Source organism: Neoarius graeffei, chromosome 10 (assembly GCF_027579695.1).
Source record: "Neoarius graeffei isolate fNeoGra1 chromosome 10, fNeoGra1.pri, whole genome shotgun sequence".
In the NCBI taxonomy this organism is placed as follows: Eukaryota; Metazoa; Chordata; class Actinopteri; order Siluriformes; family Ariidae; genus Neoarius; species Neoarius graeffei.
Window position 1 is genome coordinate 91,373,427 of NC_083578.1, and position 20,410 is coordinate 91,393,836.

The 20,410-nt window shown below is 41.0% G+C and overlaps 1 protein-coding gene across 1 annotated transcript in view; it reads left to right on the forward strand.

The window, feature by feature from the left end:
• The window catches only part of LOC132893465 (voltage-dependent R-type calcium channel subunit alpha-1E), a 177,647-nt gene that overhangs the window by 130,902 nt on the left and 26,335 nt on the right, over positions 1-20,410 (forward strand). Inside the window, exons 22-30 of the mRNA XM_060932628.1 lie at positions 2,008-2,116; positions 2,234-2,363; positions 2,772-2,831; positions 4,374-4,480; positions 5,647-5,658; positions 5,796-5,892; positions 8,755-8,915; positions 9,035-9,172; positions 10,301-10,502. Of these exons, the coding sequence (XP_060788611.1) occupies positions 2,008-2,116; positions 2,234-2,363; positions 2,772-2,831; positions 4,374-4,480; positions 5,647-5,658; positions 5,796-5,892; positions 8,755-8,915; positions 9,035-9,172; positions 10,301-10,502 (1,016 nt within the window). The remainder of the gene's footprint in view (positions 1-2,007; positions 2,117-2,233; positions 2,364-2,771; positions 2,832-4,373; positions 4,481-5,646; positions 5,659-5,795; positions 5,893-8,754; positions 8,916-9,034; positions 9,173-10,300; positions 10,503-20,410) is intronic.

Consider the following 20,410-nt stretch of genomic DNA (forward strand, 5'->3'; position numbering starts at 1 on the left):
GGTACCAAACTCCAGCTTGGGGTACGATACCATGTTTACTGTTTTCAGGTTTGTCACACACCAACTTCCTGTTTACTGACTGAATGTATTTACGAAACATATTGGGTGGATTTTAACGCTATTCCAAGAAGCAAAATGTTATTTCAAAATGACAGTTTACCAGGATGCTATTTGAAATCCCTGGGGAGAGACACTGCTCTTTACTTGTTTCAGGGTTAATTATTTGTTGAAGTCAACATTCATAATAAGTGTCCTATTCCTTCGATCGCTTGCATTCTGATATAAGCAAGAGTGGGGGATACGTCAGGGAGCAGTAGCTCACAGTTGATCTTCCATCCATCCATCCATTCATCCATCCATCCATCCATCCATCCATCCATCATCTGTAGCCACTTTATCCTGTTCTACAGGGTCGCAGGCGAGCTGGATCCTATCCCAGCTGACTACAGGTGAAAGGCGGGGTTCACCCTGGACAAGTCGCCAGGTCATCACAGGGCTGACACATAGACACAGACAACCATTCACACTCACATTCACACCTACGCTCAATTTAGAGTCACCAGTTAACCTAACCTGCATGTCTTTGGACTGTGGGGGAAACCGGAGCACCCGGAGGAAACCCACGCGGACACGGGGAGAACATGCAAACTCCACACAGAAAGGCCCTCGCCGGCCACGGGGCTCGAACCCAGACCTTCTTGCTGTGAGGCGACAGTGCTAACCACTACACCACCGTGCCGCCCCACAGTTGATCTTGTTACATTAAAAAAAAAGAAAACCCTTGTCTTGCCTTCCGTGTGGAGATCCTGGACGAGCCCCCAAAAAACTGATAGGTTTTGCTCTGTCTGTACTGGCGGAGGTTGAATTGACAATTATATGATGTATGAATGTAGACCTCTGCTGCGTAAGAGATTCTACTGCACAGATATTCAGGAGCAAACAGATACAGCTGTTCAGAGATGTTCCTCAGTTTATTGTAGGACAAACATGAATATAAAATGCACTCTTGAATGTGCATATAGTGATGTGATTGGATGATGATGATGATGTGATTGATGAAGTTATCTATGTATGACAGGGTAACGTAAACGGGTGATGCAGCATTACATCACTGCTTTAGACTACACTACTGTATGAAAGAAGAGAGACATTGTGTACCATTACATCATGGTACATCAGGGCAGCATGGTGGGGCTAGCAGTCGCTTCACAGTAAGAAGGTTCTGGGTTCAAGCCCAGCGGCTGACGGGGGCCTTTCTGTATGGAGTTTGCAGGTTCTCCCCGTGGGTTTCCTCCGGGTGCTCCAGTTTCCCCCACAGTCCAAAGACATGCGATTAGTTTAACATGGGGCAGCCTTGGGCTGAAGTGCCCTTGAGCGAGGCACTAAACCCCCAACTGCTCCCCGGGGGCTGTAGCATAGCTGCTCACTGCATGTGTTCACTACTTCAGATGGGTTAAATGCAGAGAGGAATTTCACTGTGCTTGAGTGTGCATGTGATAAGTAAAGGCTTCTTCTTCATCATCCATCCTGTGAAAAGAAGAAAGACTTTACTGGCCATTAAGTAGAGAGCAGAATATGTGAGCAAAGATAAATCCCAAGGGTTTAACAAACTGAAACAAGGAGCAATCAGAACCGCCTGTACCAGTTTCAAACACACCAAACAGATATGTCTGTCAGTAGCCCTCAGTAACCTGTGCTATCCCCAAGGAACCTTTACCTTTACTAACCCTGAGGAACCTTTACTATGCTTGAGTAACCTTTCACCTTTACTGACCTTACTGAATAAGGGTAAAATGTTACCCAGGGATAGTGAGGGTAAAAGGTAACCTCAGGTTAGTACTGGGAGAACGTCACTCTACGTTTTTGCTAAACTTGATATTTTATATATATTTTATAGCAAGTAATACACTTTTATGTCTGCTGTGAGTTTCCTGAGGTTTAGGAGGCCTTTCAAGGAATAAAATGGAATATCATGGGAGCTGATTGTGAGATTCTTTTGTGCTGCAGCAAACAGTAAAGACCTGGAGCCTTCAAAATCTGAGAAGGAAGATGAGGAAGCAGTGAATCGTTCGAGAACTCCCCCAGACAGCATGTTCATCTTCAAACCCCACAATCCGTAAGACCTCAGAACATTTATAACCAATTTTAGTATTGAACAGTTAATTCAGAAACCGTTTAACCTCTCTCTCTCTCTCTCTCTCTCTCTCTCTGCATGTTGTTTTCTGTTGCTCAGGATCCGCAGGGCGTGTCATTATGTCGTTAATCTGCGTTATTTTGAAATGTGTATCCTGTTGGTCATCGCTGCGAGCAGTATCGCTCTGGCAGCTGAAGATCCAGTGGCTGCAAACTCAGACTGGAATAAAGTAAAGCTTTTATTATTTTATTTATAATTAAAGCTTGACGTATTGTACAGTCAGGTCAAAACATCTGAGTCCACTAACTACATCATGACAGTCGGTTCTTATTATTGAAGAATCCATCATTGAACATTCGGACGCACAGAAAAATACATTAATCATTCATTATGGCTTTGTGAGGGCAAATTATCCTCTGGATTAAATGAACCAGAGCAGCACAAAGACAGAATCATTGTTGGGGTTATATTTAGTGTGCTACTGTCGGCTATTCATTTCATTTCATTATTGCAGCAAGCGAAGTGAACGGAGATAACGTTAATGTCTGGAGATGATCGATGGTCTTTGTTCAGTGTGTCTGTAGGCTGTAACTCGTGTTTATGCTGCTTTATTTTATAATGTTGTTGCCTCCAACAGGTGCTGCGCTACTTTGATTACGTGTTCACTGGAGTTTTCACATTCGAAATGATCATTAAGGTGAGTGAGTTTCCTCTTGTGCTGTGTGGATTTTTATAAACTGCTTCTGTAGGTGAAAATATTAAAAGCACAAATGAAGTCGTGAGTTTTTGTTCAAATGTGTCCGATGTTTACCTTGAAATCTAAATAAATCTGAACCCTGACCAATCAGAATCCCTGAACTAGAGGAATAACTCAAATAATGTTTACCTTTCACAAACCCTTATTCACCGAGGATAACTGAGTAACCTTTAAAGCGAGACGGCCTTTCAATTTCATAAAATCAGTGAAATTTGGTTCTCTCTGAAATGTGGTGATTGTGATATCTGTTTATTTCTGTAATATCTCACAAAATATCAGGCCATTCTGTGGCTGGGAAGTTATTTAATTTGAGGGGATTAAAGCAAATAATGTGCATGAAATCGCTCGCTTGGCGCAGTCAAGCAGACAGAGGAAGTCCGTGTGCGCATGCGCAGGTTTACCTTCTTCTTCTTCTTTTGGGTTTTACAGCAGCTGGCATCCACAGTGTTGCATTACTGCCATCTACAGGTTTCCCTTTGAGCGTGCACTGACAGTTCCATCATTCTGTCGCTAAACGAACAGCTGATCACACCGAGGTGCTCGCTGAGCGCCCATATTTATTAGTTTGGTCCTGCGTTTCCTTTCCTTCGTATATAACATAACGTCTTTTCTTCTCGCTTTCTTTCCGTTACTGTAGTCGCTCTTTCACGTTTCATTCGCACACTCACGTCCTCCATTTTTCTCTCCTGTTTCAAATTTGTATCCCACAATGCCTTGCGTGAATGGGGAAAGCCCACCACGGGATGTATAACATAGTATCTTGAATTGAGTCATGGGGAAGCAGGAAAAAATAGCGGAGAATAAGGACATGTGGCTCTAAACTCATTAATTGTTAAAAAAAATTAATAATAATAATAATAATAAAACCTAATAAAATTGGAAGTCTGTGATTTGAATTCAGTAGCTTTTGGTCACGAAACAAAAATAATTTAGTGTCGGGGAAAATTCTTTTAATGACCTACACTTGAAAAATCTGAAAGGCCGTCTAGCTTTAATGTTTACTATCGGAACATGACATTTTCCTTTGCAGTTTTTATCTTCATTTATCACAATTCTTGTTTTTTAGCACTATTAATGCACATTCACCTGTACAAAGCACATTTATGGTTAGATCTATATTGTTTATCGTTACATTTCTATCTGTATATTGTATAGCCGGCTTGTTCTTGGAATTTTTTAAAATTATATTTTATGTTGTAGTGTGTCTTTTTTTCCTTTCCCATGTCTGATAACTTGCTACTGTAACAAAACAATTTCCCAGCTTGAGATCAATAAAGTAAATCTATCTATCTATCTATCTATCTATCTATCTATCTATCTATCTATCTATCTATCTATCTATCTATCTATCTATCTATCTACACACCTGTTGTCTGTGTAAATCTGTTGTGTGTCTGAGTAACTCTGAGCGCACTGCAGCAGTGTGAGGGTGATTGCAGCAGTATAATATAGACGTGTGTGTGTGTGTGTATGCGCACGCAGATGATTGAGCAGGGCCTGATCCTTCATGATGGCTCTTATTTCCGTGATCTGTGGAACATTCTGGATTTCATCGTGGTGGTTGGAGCGTTGGTGGCATTTGCTCTCACGTGAGTGTGTACTGCTATTACGCACACACACACACACACACACACACACACACATATAATTACCAATTACACTGTTTATTAACACACAGAAGATTAAATTATACATACGACAGCAGCGGCTTTGATGCTGCAGGACAACATTAACGACGGTGTGGCCTCGAGCAAAATGGAGTCGAGACACCAGTCCAGATCACATGTGTGTCATGCTACAGGCTCTGGTCTCGTGACTTTTTAGACTAACCGTGTAATGTGCAGTCTAGCAGCTTGATTTGAGCAGTTTTAGTCCAACATCCACACAAAAGACATGAAACTAGCCCCCCAAAAAACAGACACTGGAACAATGAAACACTTTTTTTTCTTCTTTGTGTGGTGAAACAAGGTCACTGTTGTGCCCACGCATTCCTGAGTCAAGGAAATGATCCACTCTGTAATCTCCTAATCTTTAGAATATATCTAAGAATATAAATTATTCTATGTCATAAGCACAATTATACTGCACATTGCCTTTTTTGTAGAATTTGCCTTTTTTATTGTATTTTATTTGAATTATTTGCTCTAAAACAAGGTCTTGGTGGCAGTGGAGGGATTTTACACCCCAATCTGGCAACCCAGTGATTAACTGCCCTGTCCACGGCTCCTCCCCTGAGCCCGGGGCAGTGTGAGTCCTGACCCAGTGGGCCTCCATTTACTTAGCGTTTGTTGCAGTTTCTGTTTTTGGCCACTAGGTGTAATAATGACTGTGTGGAGCGGAATGAAGCCGTGAGCACGCTGAGACACGATCACACAACAGCGAAACAGGCGAGAACTTCAACAGAACATCCGTCAAATAGTGACAGATTTTAAAATTCTTGGCGATGCAAAATATTTTTTTTACATTTTTAAACCACTTCATGGTTGTAAATTTTATTTTCACTGAGTTTTGTGAACAGACTCTGAAACAAAAACAAAAGTTCCTTGTTTGTGAATCGTTGAAGTTGGATAATGATTATAAATGTTATGCGTGTGTGTGTAACGTCTGAGTTTTTATGTGTACACTGTGTGTGTGTCCAACTCACACACTGCACACACTCAGAGCTCTGGTGTGTTTCCAGGTTGTTTATGTTTGTTTGTGTTTGTTTGTTGGTTGGTTCCTGTGGGATTGTGGCTCCTCCCCCTTCTTCTGCCAGGAATGTATTGGGGTAAAAACACACTTCCTACATCTCTGTGTGTGTGTGTGTGTGTGTGTGTGTGTTTCACAATTTTCATATTTTTGAGGTTTACAAATCCAGAGTGTGTAATGGTGTGTGTGTGTGTGTGTGTGTGTTGTATCCTGCAGGAATAATAAAGGTAGAGACATTAAAACTATTAAGTCTCTGCGAGTGCTGCGAGTTCTCCGGCCTCTGAAGACCATTAAGCGACTTCCTAAACTAAAGGTGAGTTTAAAAAGGGGGCAGGGCCTGTGGGGAACAGGGTGGGCACTGCAGAAAAAGGGGTGGAGTTTATTAGGATCAGGTGGATGGCAGGTAGATTGCAGAGTGTGTATGCCATGAGGACAAGTGGGCGGAGTTAACACAGGGAAGGGGATGGACTGGTGATATCACATGCAGAAAAAAAATAATAGAGAGTCATAATAAAATTAAGAAATTAAACTGACATTTTAAAATCCATATGTAAACAAAGTCAGTCAAACAAGCACATTTTTAACAATAGGGTGGTTGACATATTTGGCCAAAAAAGAGTTTATTTTTAAATCTCAAATTTAAGTCATGGAATTAATTGGATTATATTCTACCAACTCTTATATTTCCATATATATATATATATATGTATATGTATGTGTGTGTGTGTGTGTGTGTGTGTGTGGTCTTGCAAATTTTGTCCTGAAATTTACATTTATTCACTAGTTTACGGACTTGGTGATTAAAATTGTCATATGGTGTGACATGAACGTTATTGTGCATTAAATTAAAAAAGGGCATGATGTGATATTGTAAGTCAATTTATCCTGATTCTTTGTCATTACTATATAAAAGTATATCATTTCTTATGTGCAAATATGTTACATTTTGATTGTTTTACTTTATCAACACTCATAGAAGGACAATTACTTGTAATCTTTCAATATACTTCAAATTAATTTGGGTATACCCTGTTATAAAAGTACCAAGATGCTTGTAACCTTTGCTGGCACTATTCCCCATCTGTCACACTGATGAATTTATGATTAATAACCAAAAAGCCTTTTTTTTTTTTTTCAAAATTCTGAATGTCACCCCAAATGACATGATGTCACGCCATATGCATTTACTTTGCATTCAAGAGTGATTGAGTGAGTCTGCATGCATGTCTGAGTGAGTGAGTGAATCTGCATGAGTGTGTGTGTGTGTGTGTGTGTGTGTGTGTGTGTGTGTGTGTGTGTGTGTGTGTGTGAGTGTGTGCGTGTGTGTGCCTACTCGTGCAAGCGTGTGTATGTTTATCTGTAGAGCTTTCTTTGAGCCGAGTTTTTCCAAGTATAATGTGCTTTTCAATTTGGTCTCAACATAACTGCACATTGTACAACTGGCTAGGCTATTTGGTGCAGCCCCCTGCATCACTATCAACAAGTTGCTCGTCTCTTCCTCAGGACCTCCTCTCTCCTTACAGAATCTGCATTTAATCTCTCCCTGTATTTCCTTGTTCTTTCTTTACTCGCCATCTCTCGCCATCTACTGAAATCTGCCTCAAACTGAAAATAAATAAATAAATAAATAAATAAAGGGAAACATTTAAGTGGCAAAATACTGTAGTTTAACAGGCATTCAGCTTCAAAATGGGATCTTATGGAAGTAGAGATTCACCAAATTGAGTTGGTGTATAAATATTAAATTTGTGAATAATATAGTAGCAAAATGTGTTAAAAGGACAAAATATTCAATAAACTTAACTATTAGTTATAAAATATGTATCTAAGAGCATTATTTATGTATTTAAATGCAGTTCATATCATATAGTGTGACAAGAAAACCCTGTCACACCATATGAGGTTTCATGTACTTAGCATGATATTACGCAATGCGCCTTTATGCTAACATGCTAAAACCATGCTAACTACAATATGACAATATAGTTTTAAAGATAATATTGACTGAAAAGTAATTTCATTTTGGCATTTTTGTGTAAAATGAGTCACACCAAAAGACAGTGCAAAAGGGAACTGAAACAGGAGTGCCGGATATACTTGATTTTTTGAAAACATGAAGAGAGATAACTCACCTTCTAACTTTCAGTGTCCTTCTGAGGTGTTCTTCCTCCTGAAAGAAGAAGAACCCCCACTCCCCAAAGGTCTCCAAACAATTGCCCGTTTAAAAAAAGGAATATGGCGGCACACCATATGATATCCATTTTTGGGACGAAATGTTTTAGTTAAGGGTGGCTTCAGAATATTATGTCTGAACTTTTAGCCAAGTAGTCTCACAAGTAGACATCTGGGTTATCAATATATGATTGAATAAACAGAAAATTAATTCATTTTTTTGTTTTTATTCAAAATCATGCCATATGAGTTTTTTCTGGCTTGGTTTGAAAATTGTGAAAAAATGGAAACTTAATCACATGAATGCTCCGTATGTTCATATAAAACAGCACTTTCTGAACAATATCACCACAGTTTATTTTTCTATAATTTACTTATCTTTGACACATTGGACCAAAAAAAGGCCATGTCATGTCAACCACCCAATAGCAAATAAAACAAATAAATAACCCATAATTTGTAAATTATAAATAAATCAATTTCCATGTAAATAAATTTAAATAAAATACATAAATTAATCAGAATAAAGGATCAATACATTAAAGAATAAATCGTTGTTAAATAAAAATAATTTCTTTTTTAAAAAGGGAAATTAATCAAAATATGATAAATAAAGAAAAAATAAAGATTTGTAGATATAAACTATTTCATATTATGTATATATTTATTTATTTTATATTTATCATTAAATTATATGCATACACACATTTGACATTTTTAAACTCTTTATTAAACACAAGGTCACAATGAGAGAGAAACAAAACATCAGGAAAAAGATAAGCAAATAAAAATTTAAACACTATATTGAAAAAGTAATATAAATAAATAAATAAATCAGTAAAAGGCTACAAATAAACACAAACCTTTTAAAAAAATGAATAATATAAATTTCTGAGATGAAAACAGAAAAATGTTTGTTAATATATTTATTGTTAATATAGTTTTTAATTTTGTACCACTGAAGTGCGTGCGTGTGTGTGTGTGTGTGTGTGTCTGTCCCCAGGCCGTGTTTGACTGCGTGGTCACGTCTCTGAAGAACGTCTTTAACATCCTCATCGTCTATAAACTCTTCATGTTCATCTTCGCCGTCATCGCCGTGCAGCTGTTCAAGGGAAAGTTCTTCTACTGCACCGACGGCTCCAAGGACACGGAGAAAGACTGTCAGTACGTGTAACAAAACAAACACGGAAAACACATGACTTTCACACGGAACTATGCTAACATCATGCTTTAGCTTTTTATCCTTATTGAAATGTCCTACTGAAACCCTGTGTGTGTGTTAGGGGTTACTACATCGACTACAACAAAGACAAGAAGGAGGTGAAGAAGCGCGAGTGGAAGAGACACGAGTTTCACTACGATAACGTGATCTGGGCGTTACTCACACTCTTCACCGTCTCTACAGGAGAAGGCTGGCCTCAGTAAGAGAGTGTGTGTGTGTGTCATAATAATTGTAGCCTTTAAAACATATTAATAAGTGTTTTCACTGTTTCACCACTCCGTCATGACCCCATAATGAACTCTGGAACGCTTCCTGATTTCCTGATATAGCAACTGTAACCAAGGAGGGCGGGGCTTTTTAAAAAAACATGATTATTTATTTATAATTTTTTTTATTAATGAACTTGATGAAATTTGGCACATTGTTAGAGGAAACTCCAAATTATCCAGGAGTCAAAATCAGGTTCAAACTCAACACTCTGTGTCATGACCACAGTCTTTACAGGAACGCCGATTTTTGTGAAATTCAGTCCACAGGGGGCGCCACAACACACATTTTAATTTCAATTTGCTCACATCTCCTAAAGTTCCACTTGGCATGCGCAACAAAATGGCTGCCTCCGGCCAATCATAGTTAAATATAGTTCAATAATTTCAAACAAATGATCCATACAGTGTCGCTATAATAAGATACAAAACATTTTCCTCTGTTTCTATGGCATGAGTCGGGTTCGTCTTCAAAATTCTTTTTGCCTTTAAAACATTATGTAACACTTCCAAAATTCAAATTGTCTCCTTCTGCCTGAAGAACTGGTGGAATTATTCAAACATTGGCCACTTGGGGCACTTCCTGTAGATGTTTGGACCCTGATGATTGCTGCTTGTAGCTTTATTATTATTATTATTATTATTATTTGTAGTAGTACGTAGGTTTACAATACATTATTCTTTATAATAAAAAAACTACAAAAAACTATACGAAAATTAATTCTTCTAAACTAATAAATATAATAAAAATCAATTCTAACAAAAAAAACCACCTGAATCTGTTGATATATAATCTTTTCATTTCCAAAACTTTTTCAAATCCAATTCCCATCTGTTCCATTTGTTACTGTATCAGATTAAATTCATTCTTTTTTCCTCCAATATCTGATCTACCGTTTTTTGCTGATGTCAGCCCGAGTCTGATCCCAGATATTGGACCGGTACTGTCTCTAATTTCAACCCGATCCTCTTATAGTTTATGATAAACAATACCACATTAACACACTGGTGTGTGTGTGTGTGTGTGTGTGTGTGTGTGTGTGTGTGCACGCATCACACAGAGTTCTCCAGCACTCGGTGGATGTGACAGATGAGGATCAGGGTCCGAGTCGAGGGAACCGGATGGAGATGTCCATCTTCTACGTCATTTATTTTGTGGTTTTCCCATTTTTCTTTGTGAACATCTTCGTCGCTCTGATCATCATCACCTTCCAGGAGCAAGGAGACAAGATGATGGAGGAGTGCAGCCTCGAGAAGAACGAGGTGAAACACACACACACACACACACACACACACACACACACACACACACACAGCCTAACATTGCATATCATTCTTCAATAAGTTAAGGACTGTGTTATCAGATTGTTCTAAAAATAGGACGATGTTCAGACCTGGGGATTTTAATTGCACAGTTGATGATACACGAGACAGGAACCATGATGAGCCCCAGCCAAGGTCTACTAATATTCTAAAAGCCTTGTTTGCCTACGAGGATTTAGTAGATGTGTGGAGCGAGCTGTTCTCTAGAGAGAAACAGTACACTTGTGTGAGGAGGAGATCAACCTTACTTTCAGGATCAAGGCTAAAATATACAACAAGTACATCAGGAGAATTGACAGAACAGATGCAGAATGTCGAACACGAGATTTTGGACCTGACCTCAGCAAGGGAGAGGAAATGGATACAGCTGTGATCTTAGAGAGGAAGAAGATGCAGTTCAGGAACCTTTGGGAGAAAAGAGGACATGGTGCCGTGATCCGAGCCCGTTTCACACACCTTAATGTTATGGATCTAATAATAATAATAATAATATATTTAAGCATTACACACAGTCTCAATGCTCTACAATGAATAAAAGCTATAAACAATTTACATAATACAAATCCTGTCAATACATTCAATAAAAAACTATAAAATAAATTTAATCTAAATATACGCTCCAGAGCACGTTTCTATACATATAAGCGCTCAGGAAAAGAAATGCCTTTAATGACGATTTAAAAGTTACAGATGAATCTGAGTTCCTAATAGAAAGCGGCAGAGAGTTCCAAAGTTTTGGTCCATATACTGAAAATGCTCTTTCTCCATATGTTTTAGTGCTAGCTTTAGGTATTGATAACAGGTTGAGGCTAGCTGACCTCAACGAGCGAGAAGGTCTGTAATTATTTAGGAGCTCACATAAATAGTCAGGGGCTTGATTGTGAGTTGCCTTGTACACTAAGCAAAGTACCTTAAAGTCTATTCTAGATCTAATCGGGAGCCAATGCAGCTGACGGAGAATAGGTGTTATGCTATTAGATTAGATTAGATTAGATTAGATTAGATAAAACTTTATTGATCCCTTTGGGAGGGTTCCCTCAGGGAAATTAAGATTACTCTTTTTCACTCCTTTAACTAGTGTAAGGTCCTACTAAAATAGTAGCCTCGTGTTTCATTGGTATTTACAAATGTAAGATGATAATATAGTTTATTACAGGGGTTTTCAAAGTGTGGGAGAGTCCGCCCCCCCCCCCCCCGAGAGCAAATAAACAACAGCCCCCCCCCCCCCCCCTTACAATTTTTGTTGTTGTTATACTTAATGTTCCATTCGTATTTTAAAAAATGGTTGTTGTACACATTTTTATTTTTTTCTTTTACACATTTTAAACATCTGTGCTTTTTTTTTAAAACATCTTGTTTTACACATTTTAAACATCTCATAGCATCGTTAGCTAGCATCTCTTGGCAGACAACACACTGTGGCAGTGGAGCATCTTCAGATCCAGTCCATGAAAATCCAAACTTTAAATAATCGTGGTCATACTTCCTTCTTTTTTTTGCTTGGCCCAGACTCTGTCTCCTCACTCACTGTAGCTTTAGGTACTAAAAATCCATCCATTTTGTCTCTGGTAAAGGCTAGCTGAAGTTCACTAAATGTCCGCAATAGTAACTTATTCTGGTTTATTTTTCCTCATGTTGTGCCCCCCCACCGAAGAACTCTGGCGGCCCCTAGGGGAGGCGCGCCCCACACTTTGAAAAGCCCTGGTTTATTACATTTCATTATTGATGGTGACTGCAAGTACCACAATGCAATGTTTGTCATTTGGACATTATGTATGTTTCGCGCTAAAATGTTAATTGTGTAACCAATCCTGTGTAGGTTTGGAAGTGGTGGTGTGAATTGGGCCAATTAGAATTTGGGACAGGGGATGGAGAATCTGCAGCTACTGAATACGCAGATGCAAGAGGCCAGAATACGTTTTGGGGTACGAAATTCACGGATGTAGAATTGAGAGCTGGAGGAGTTAAGTTCGTAAAAAGAGGTTTATTTAACATTTTTGGAGACGGAGTACAGCTAATAGGTTACTGGCCCAAATGTTAAGTGTCTGTAGAGATGGGCTCCAGAGTGTTTGCTTTCATCTGTTGAGTTTAAAAGTGGGCTGCCGGACTAATCATTTTCGCAGTTTTTTTTCCTGTATTCGCGGATATATCGAGTGCTCTAGCATATGTTGTAACGGCAAGAAAAACATCGAGTTTGAACTTTCTTCATTGCAACAAGACTGCAGACTAAGTGAACACAATCTCCGCTAAAGCTAGCGAAGCCACGTTTGGAAGAACAGCTCGCTCATCAAAGGCTTATCATCTGGACTGCCTGCTGCTACAGGGAGCTAGCCTCCATTGCCATCATCTTACTCACCACGCATCCTGGACTGCCGAGTTCGTGAGTAGTTTGTTTGAAGCTCAACTGCCGATTCATCCACCAAGCATGGTAACAGCGTGAGTGTACTTTTATTCTTGTTTCAGTCGGATTTCATCTGCCATAGGAACTTGCATTGTGGATTACTTTTCCCCCCTCATGCGCACCAACGTTTAATGGGCCCCTACTTTTTTTTCCGCGCAAGCTTGCTATTGTAATTTCATAGAGACTTATTGAACTGACTATTATTGACTGTTTTGCATTCATCACTTAACTTTTTGTGAAGAGTATTTTTTTTTCTTTTCCATTAGTGGGATTAATAGCGCCACTCAGTGTACTGGTTGAATAGGGGTACTGTCAGGATTTGTGATACGTTTTAGTTCATTATACAGTTGTGTATGAAGGTGAGGGAAGTGAATTGAGGCTTCTTATTTTTTATTTCACATTTAGTCAACTATATATTCTTTACATTTATTTACATGCACACTTTTATTCTCACATTCTTACACTAGGGTAAAATAAATGTCATCTGTTCGTTAATTTATCTGAAGTTGAATTTCTAAACTAAAAAAGCATGGATTTGATAAACTGGTCTCCTAACGAAATTGACACAGTTTCTGGGTTCGGGTGAACCCACCTGTCCTGCCGGAATGTCTGTGGAGGACATTGGAGATATCTACCTATTTGGAACCATGATTACTGGACTTTTGCTGATTGGATTAGGCATTGCCCTGGTATATCGAGGAAATCAGACAACGGTGACAGCTGTTCAAAGCCCCACAAAGCTGCCCGATATGATTGAGCAGTGGGCAAAGCTGTCGGCACTCAGACTGTGGCAGAACTTGAATCACAACATGGTTGTCATCTCGGAGACGCTTTCGGCTTTGCAAGGAATAAGTATTTCGGAGACCAAATGGAATTGAATTGGACAGAAATGGACAGATATGGACGAAATTGACAGATATGGACGAGTGGTGTGGACGTGTAAAGACTGCGTCTGTTCGAAAGACCAAACAATCTCTATCTTATCGACATTCGGCTCCCTGAACAGCACCGGCCTCGATCAAGGCCGTTGCTGGGGCAACATTTCCCCCAGAAGGTCACTGCTGGGAGACACTCTCGCATTCTTTGCATTCCTTCCCCAATTTTCTGCGGTCACCGTTTTTCACCCCCAGTGTGACAAGCGGGTGCATGACCAGCGCCGCTTGCATGGCTGCAGGAGCAGATGGCTGCTTGCTTGTGCTGGGTTACCTCTACCTCCTCCCCTCCCCTCCCCTCCTACCCCCTTCCCCCTTCCCCCCCACCCCGATTGCCCCCTCCTTCCCCCCTTCCCCCCCTCAAGTCCCATGTTTTAAAGTGTACTTGTGTTATTGTGTGCTTGTGCGGAGGTTTTTAAATGCTCCCACACTGTACTCCTGATAGGAGCATAGTGGGGGGGTGTTCTTTTTTTCCTCATCTTTCCTCATGTTACTACTGTGTTTCTTTTTCTTTTATCCCTGTCTTCCTGTCCTGTTCCCCCTCTGTAAGGACAAGTTGATTTTCAATTTCACTGGTAACAGTGACAATAAAGGGTTCATTCATTCATTCATTCATTCATTCATTCATTCAAGTGTGGCATTGCTTTATTGTAGTGTAGTTGACACTTTCTGGTAAAGTATTTCTCCATTGGAGGCACCGTGCTAGTTATTGACTAATCTCATACAGTACTTACCAATTCTAATTTTGATACTATATCTGTTAACTTTAATGGTAGACAGGAAATCCAGTCAATTCACCATCACCAACTGGAAACTCAGGATCCTGTTTGTTTGAATGAGTGTGACCTCAGTGTAGATTAAAACACTTGGGGGGAAAAAGGGGTTACACTAGCCTAGCAGCAGTGTTCTGGACTCACTGGAGCTTAGATATCTCTATATCAGGAAGTCCTACGAGTAGACTATTGCAAGAATCTAACTTTGATGTTATAAAAGCATGGACAAGCTTTTCACAAGTCTCTTGGTCGAGATACTTTCGTATTCGGCCAATGTTCCTGATGGAGAGGAAAGCAGACTTGCAGATGTTGTTGAGATGTTTAGTCATCAAGAGGTTTGAGTCAAAAGTCACACCAAGATCACGTGCATCCGATTTGGGTAAGATGTTAAACCCATCGATACTGATACCGGGAACATTAGCAGGGCTTGAGAAACGTGAAGAGAGATGGATGACTTCAGTCTTATCCGGATTGCAGGCCAGGCTGTTTGACATACACCAGACGAGAATATCCTTTATACATAGTTCAAGATTGGACAGGATGACAGGGCAATCTTCATATGAGTCAATTGTGATATAAAGCTGGGTATTGTCGGCGTACATCATGGCCTTCAGGCCATGAGCTAAGATGACGTCCTCCAACGGTGCAAAAAAGAGGGAAAAGAGTAATGGCCCAAGCACGGAACCCTGAGGCGTGCCATAATTTAGATCGATCTCAGAAGACAAGACATCGCCAATCATGACTTGCTGGGTTCTATTAGAGAGGCAAGACTCGAACCATTTCAAAGCAATCTGGGTAATACCATAACACTTTTCAAGTTGTCTAAGAAAAGCAGTGTGATTGATGGTATTGAAAGCAGAAGATAGGTCTAGTAGAACAAGTACCACCTCCTGACGACTGTCAGTGGCAACCAGAATGTCGTTGTAAACACGAAGTAGTGCAGTTTCGGTGCTATGAAAGCGCCGATAAGCAGACTGGAACTTTGCAAGTAAACCGTTCATAATGAGGTAGTTTAATGACTGTGTAGCAGCTACACGTTCAAGTATTTTCGAGATAAACGCAACATTCGTGATGGGACAGAAACTTGATTTCACCTCACGATCTAATAGTTGTTTCTTATTGGAAGGGTGGATGATACCTTTCTTGAGTGGCAATGGAAAAACCCCAGAGTTCAGTGAAGCAATAATGATGGCAGTAATAGATGGGGCTAGGTCATTGATGGATAGTTTCAGAAAATCAGTCTGAATAGGGTCTAATACACAAGACATGGACTTCAACTTCTGGATAACCTCACAGATATAACTCAGACACCGGAGAGAACTCCGAGAATACACTTTTGCAAGAAGACTCGCTATGCCCAACTGTCAAGTCCATGGACACCAGGGGCGAGGAACACATCTGATCTTTAAGAAGTCGGATCTTGTTATTAAAGAAGTTGTTGAAATCTTCAGCCAACGCCACAGAGCAATCATGTGATGGAAGCACTGGGACTGTCTTAACCTTAAAGAGACCATCGATAAGACGAAACAACTGGTTTTGGTCAGACCCAGAGATCTTAGCTTTGTGATAGTCACGCTTGGTGGAATTCAAAGCATCAGTGTATATACAACAACGTTCTCTGTACATTTCCAGATGAACTGCAAGACCAGAAGCGATGAACCTGCGTTCAGCCTGGCGTCTCAGTCTCTTTAAGGACTTGATAGTATCATTAAACCAGGGTGTGTGTGGACGCAAGGTGACAGAACGGGAGAGAACAGGGGCATGTTTATCCATAAGTTGGCGCAACACACTGTTGTACTGTTCTACTAAAACGTTAGCATCAGCGGATATGCTATTGGTGGCATTAAGAGTGGACTTCTTAACATCATCACTCCATGAATCCATGTTAATGCAACGTAAGTTTCGACGTTGTAAAATCTTTTGAGTAGGATACGGTCAAGGCATGTGAGCAGTGCATAAAATAACACAGTGATCAGAAATCTGGTGGGAATTCCCGAGAACTTCTGGAGCCTGAGACAGCAGCGAGTCATCCTGTCGAACAATAACCAGATCCAGGGTATGTCCACGTTTATGGGTGGGGCCAGTCACTCTTTGTTCAAGACCAGCTGACTCTAATAGATCTAAAAAATTAACAGCTTCCCTATTACAGGCATCATCGACATGGAAGTTGAAGTCTCCCGTGATTATTAAAGGACAAGTCGTTGCTCCTAGGACTTCCACAAGGACAGAAAATTCATCAAAGAATAGACAAGACAGTTTGTTGGCCTTGGACGGAGGAGGTCTGTAGACAACCACAAAACGCATTGATGAATTTAAAGAGCCAATGGTGAGGTCTATATATTCCATTGAATGGAAAACAGACATTGAGTTTCGTTTCACGTGAAAGCCTTTTCGTAGAAGGACTCCCACACCCCCACCAGATTTTGTAGATCTAGGAATGTGAATAAAGTCAAAGTCCTGTAAAGTATTGAGAATAGAACCCAAGGTAGGATCAGAGGCATCGCTGGAAGAGAGCCATGTTTCTGTAACAGCTATCTACCAACCTTTCTCTTCTTTGACCTGGAAAAAAGGAGATCGGAGAAAAAAATGATTTAAGAACCTAAAATTAATGGAGGGATGATTTACCATGGATGCGCTGGAGATGATCTTGCATGCCTTTTTCTCCTACCAGTGTATGAGCTCTACACTGCAGAGCCATGTGACTTGGGTGCCAAGGTGGATCTCTTAAAGGAGGTCCCACACCTGATGGAGGAGGCTCAGTCTGACCTGGAACAGCCACTGACTCTCAGGGAACTCCCCGATGCAGTCACGGAGCAGTCCGTTGGAACATCTCCAGGGCTGGATGGACTGACTGTGGAATTTTACAAAGCTTTCTGGGACCTCATTGGGCCTGATCTGCACATGGTCTTCCTCAAAAGCTTGGATGAGAATGTCTTGTCCTTCAGCTGTAGAAGAGTGATGATTACATTGCTGCCAAAAAAAGGATCACCTGGAGTGTCTGAAGAACCAGGGTCCTGTGTCATATCTTGGAACAGACTATAATGCCGCTTTTCCACTACAAACGCGGCTGAGTCGGGCTGAGCCGTGCCGTGCTGAGTTGGGCTGAGTCGAGCTGAGTGGGGCTGTTGGAGTTGCATTTCGACTACAACCGCGCTGAACCGTGCTGGCTGGAAGTGGGTGGACAGATTGGGTGGAGTTAGCAAAAGTGGGTGGACGTCACGTGATGTCGTTAAGCAGCGCAAACAGTGACATCAGTGAGCTTTTAAGCGGTAGTCTCACGACCCGGATAGTAAACAATAAACATGGAGGACATGGAGTCGTTAGTGTTGCTGGTCTTGGTGCTGTGGCTTGTTGTCACCGACAACGCCAACAGATACTGGCAAGAGCGTATAGATGAGGCGAGGCGCATAAGGCTTCAGAAATTCTCGTAATTCAGAATTATTCTTCTTCCGGGTTTGCGGTGTTTACAGATCCCAGCGTGCTCGCGGGGCGTGTGTGGGCATGTGAGGACACTCCTCCTCACCAATCAGTGCACAGGGGAGTGTCTGCTCACGCCCCCAGCCCCACTCGGCTCGGTTTGGCTCGCTTCAGCCCCACTCCAAAACCGTGCGAGTTTTAGGGGCTAAGCAGGGCTGAAGCGAGCTGAGTCGTGCTGTTCTTTGGTAGTCGAAACGCGAGCCGTGTCGGGCTGAAGTGAGCTGAAGTGAGCTGAAGCGAGCTGAAAAAGGGTAGTGGAAAAGGGCCATTTGATCTTTTCCAAAGCTCTGACAAACCACTTTAAAACGATCTTGGGCAAAATCATTCACCAAGAACGGTCTTGTCCTGTCAAAGAGCACTCCATCTTCAACAGCCTTTTTCTTATGAGGGACATGTTGGACCTTTATCAGTGTGTACAAACTCAATGTGGGCGGCACGGTGGTGTAGTGGTTAGCGCTGTCGCCTCACAGCAAGAAGGTCCGGGTTCGAGCCCTGTGGCTGGCGGGGGCCTTTCTGTGCGGAGTTTGCATATTCTCCCCGTGTCCGCGTGGGTTTCCTCCGGGTGCTCCGGTTTCCCCCACAGTCCAAAGACATGCAGGTTAGGTTAACTGGTGACTCTAAATTGAGCGTAGGTGTGAATGTGAGTGTGAATGGTTGTCTGTGTCTATGTGTCAGCCCTGTGATGACCTGGCGACTTGTCCAGGATGTACCCCGCCTTTCACCCGTAGTCAGCTGGGATAGGCTCCAGCTTGCCTGCGACCCTGTAGAACAGGATAAAGCGGCTACAGATAATGAGATGAGATGAGACAAACTCAATGCAGGCCTCTTTAGACCCAGAGAAGGTCTTTGACACAGTGGACCATCACTACATCTTCAGGATTCTTGGAGTATTTGGGTTTGGTCCTTATTTCACAGCATGCTAAAGATAGGACACTCAAAAGACCTTTTATTGTAGGTAGGAGAATTTGGCAAGGCCATAGTCTCTCTGGTCTTTTGTCCACTATAGCTATAGAGTCTCTTCTGATACAGTTGAGGAAGAATCTTCAAAGTATTTCTCTTCAAGCTTCTACTCTAGGAAGGGTTTCAGCAGTTAAGCTTCTCGCTTATGCGAATGACGTAACTGTAAAGAGGACATAAGGAACTTGTTTGTTTGGACACATTTCAAAAGGCCTCCTCTGCAAAAGTGAACTGGGGGAAAGCCTGTCCTTGCTGTTCAGGCAGTGGCCGGATATGGAGGTGCCACAACTGCCTGTGCAGCCTGTGCACTATCAGTGGGGCAGAGACAGGCTAAAGACCCTGGAGGATAGGGTGAGGTTCCCTCCGGTTTCCTCCCACAGTCCAAAGACATGCAGGTTTGGTAAAATACCCAGCCACTGGGGTTGTACAGGACAGTGTATACTGAGTTCCGGTCCCAAGCCCAGATAGATTGGGGAGGGTTGCGTCAGGAAGGGCATCTGGTGTAAAACCTACGCCAAATCAAACATGCGGGGTCCGATGAGCCGTTGATCTACTGTAGTGACCCCTAATGGGAACAGCCAAAAGAAGAAGATTTGTTAATTTTTGGGGGTCAGATACTCCCAGAATCAGAGTGAGCTGTGTATTTGTATAATTTTTTTTAATCAAGCAAGTAAAGCTGGCTGTACAGAAGAGTAAGAGATTGGAGGAAGCGGGACAAAGTGTAAACCAAGTGGACAAGTTTAAGGTTCTAGTGGAATCAAGGGTCAGAGTGGAACATTCTTTCAAGTTACTGATAATATCAGTTTTTCTTCATGTAAATGGTGCATAAATAAGGGGTCGTTTTCAGTTATTAATGAAGGTAATTTGATATTATTTGGTAAAATGGTTTTCGTGTATTATGGGGTTGCAGTAGTTGGGCAACTGATTAGCCTTTTTAGGACGCATTTTCATCCATGTTATGTTTTTTTAATGGATAAAAGGAGTTTTAAAAAGTCAAAAGTCTCTCTCTCACTGTCTCTGTAACTCTCTCTCTCTATCTGTCTCTCTCTCTCTGTTTCTCTCTCTCTCTCTCTCCTGTGCCATTATCACTTCTTTCTTTGTGCTGTCAGTGTGAAGGACTGAAAATAAATAAAACTTCATTAAAAAGTTGTATTTTTCAGTTTTATGGAGGAATATTTTCACTGCTGCTGTTAGCAATAATAACATTTACTGCAGTGTTTGTCTGTTTTAGTCCTTTACACTTATAAAGATTTAATTTCCGTTTATTTTATTTGCACTTTTACTTACATACTTTTTTAGTTAATTTTT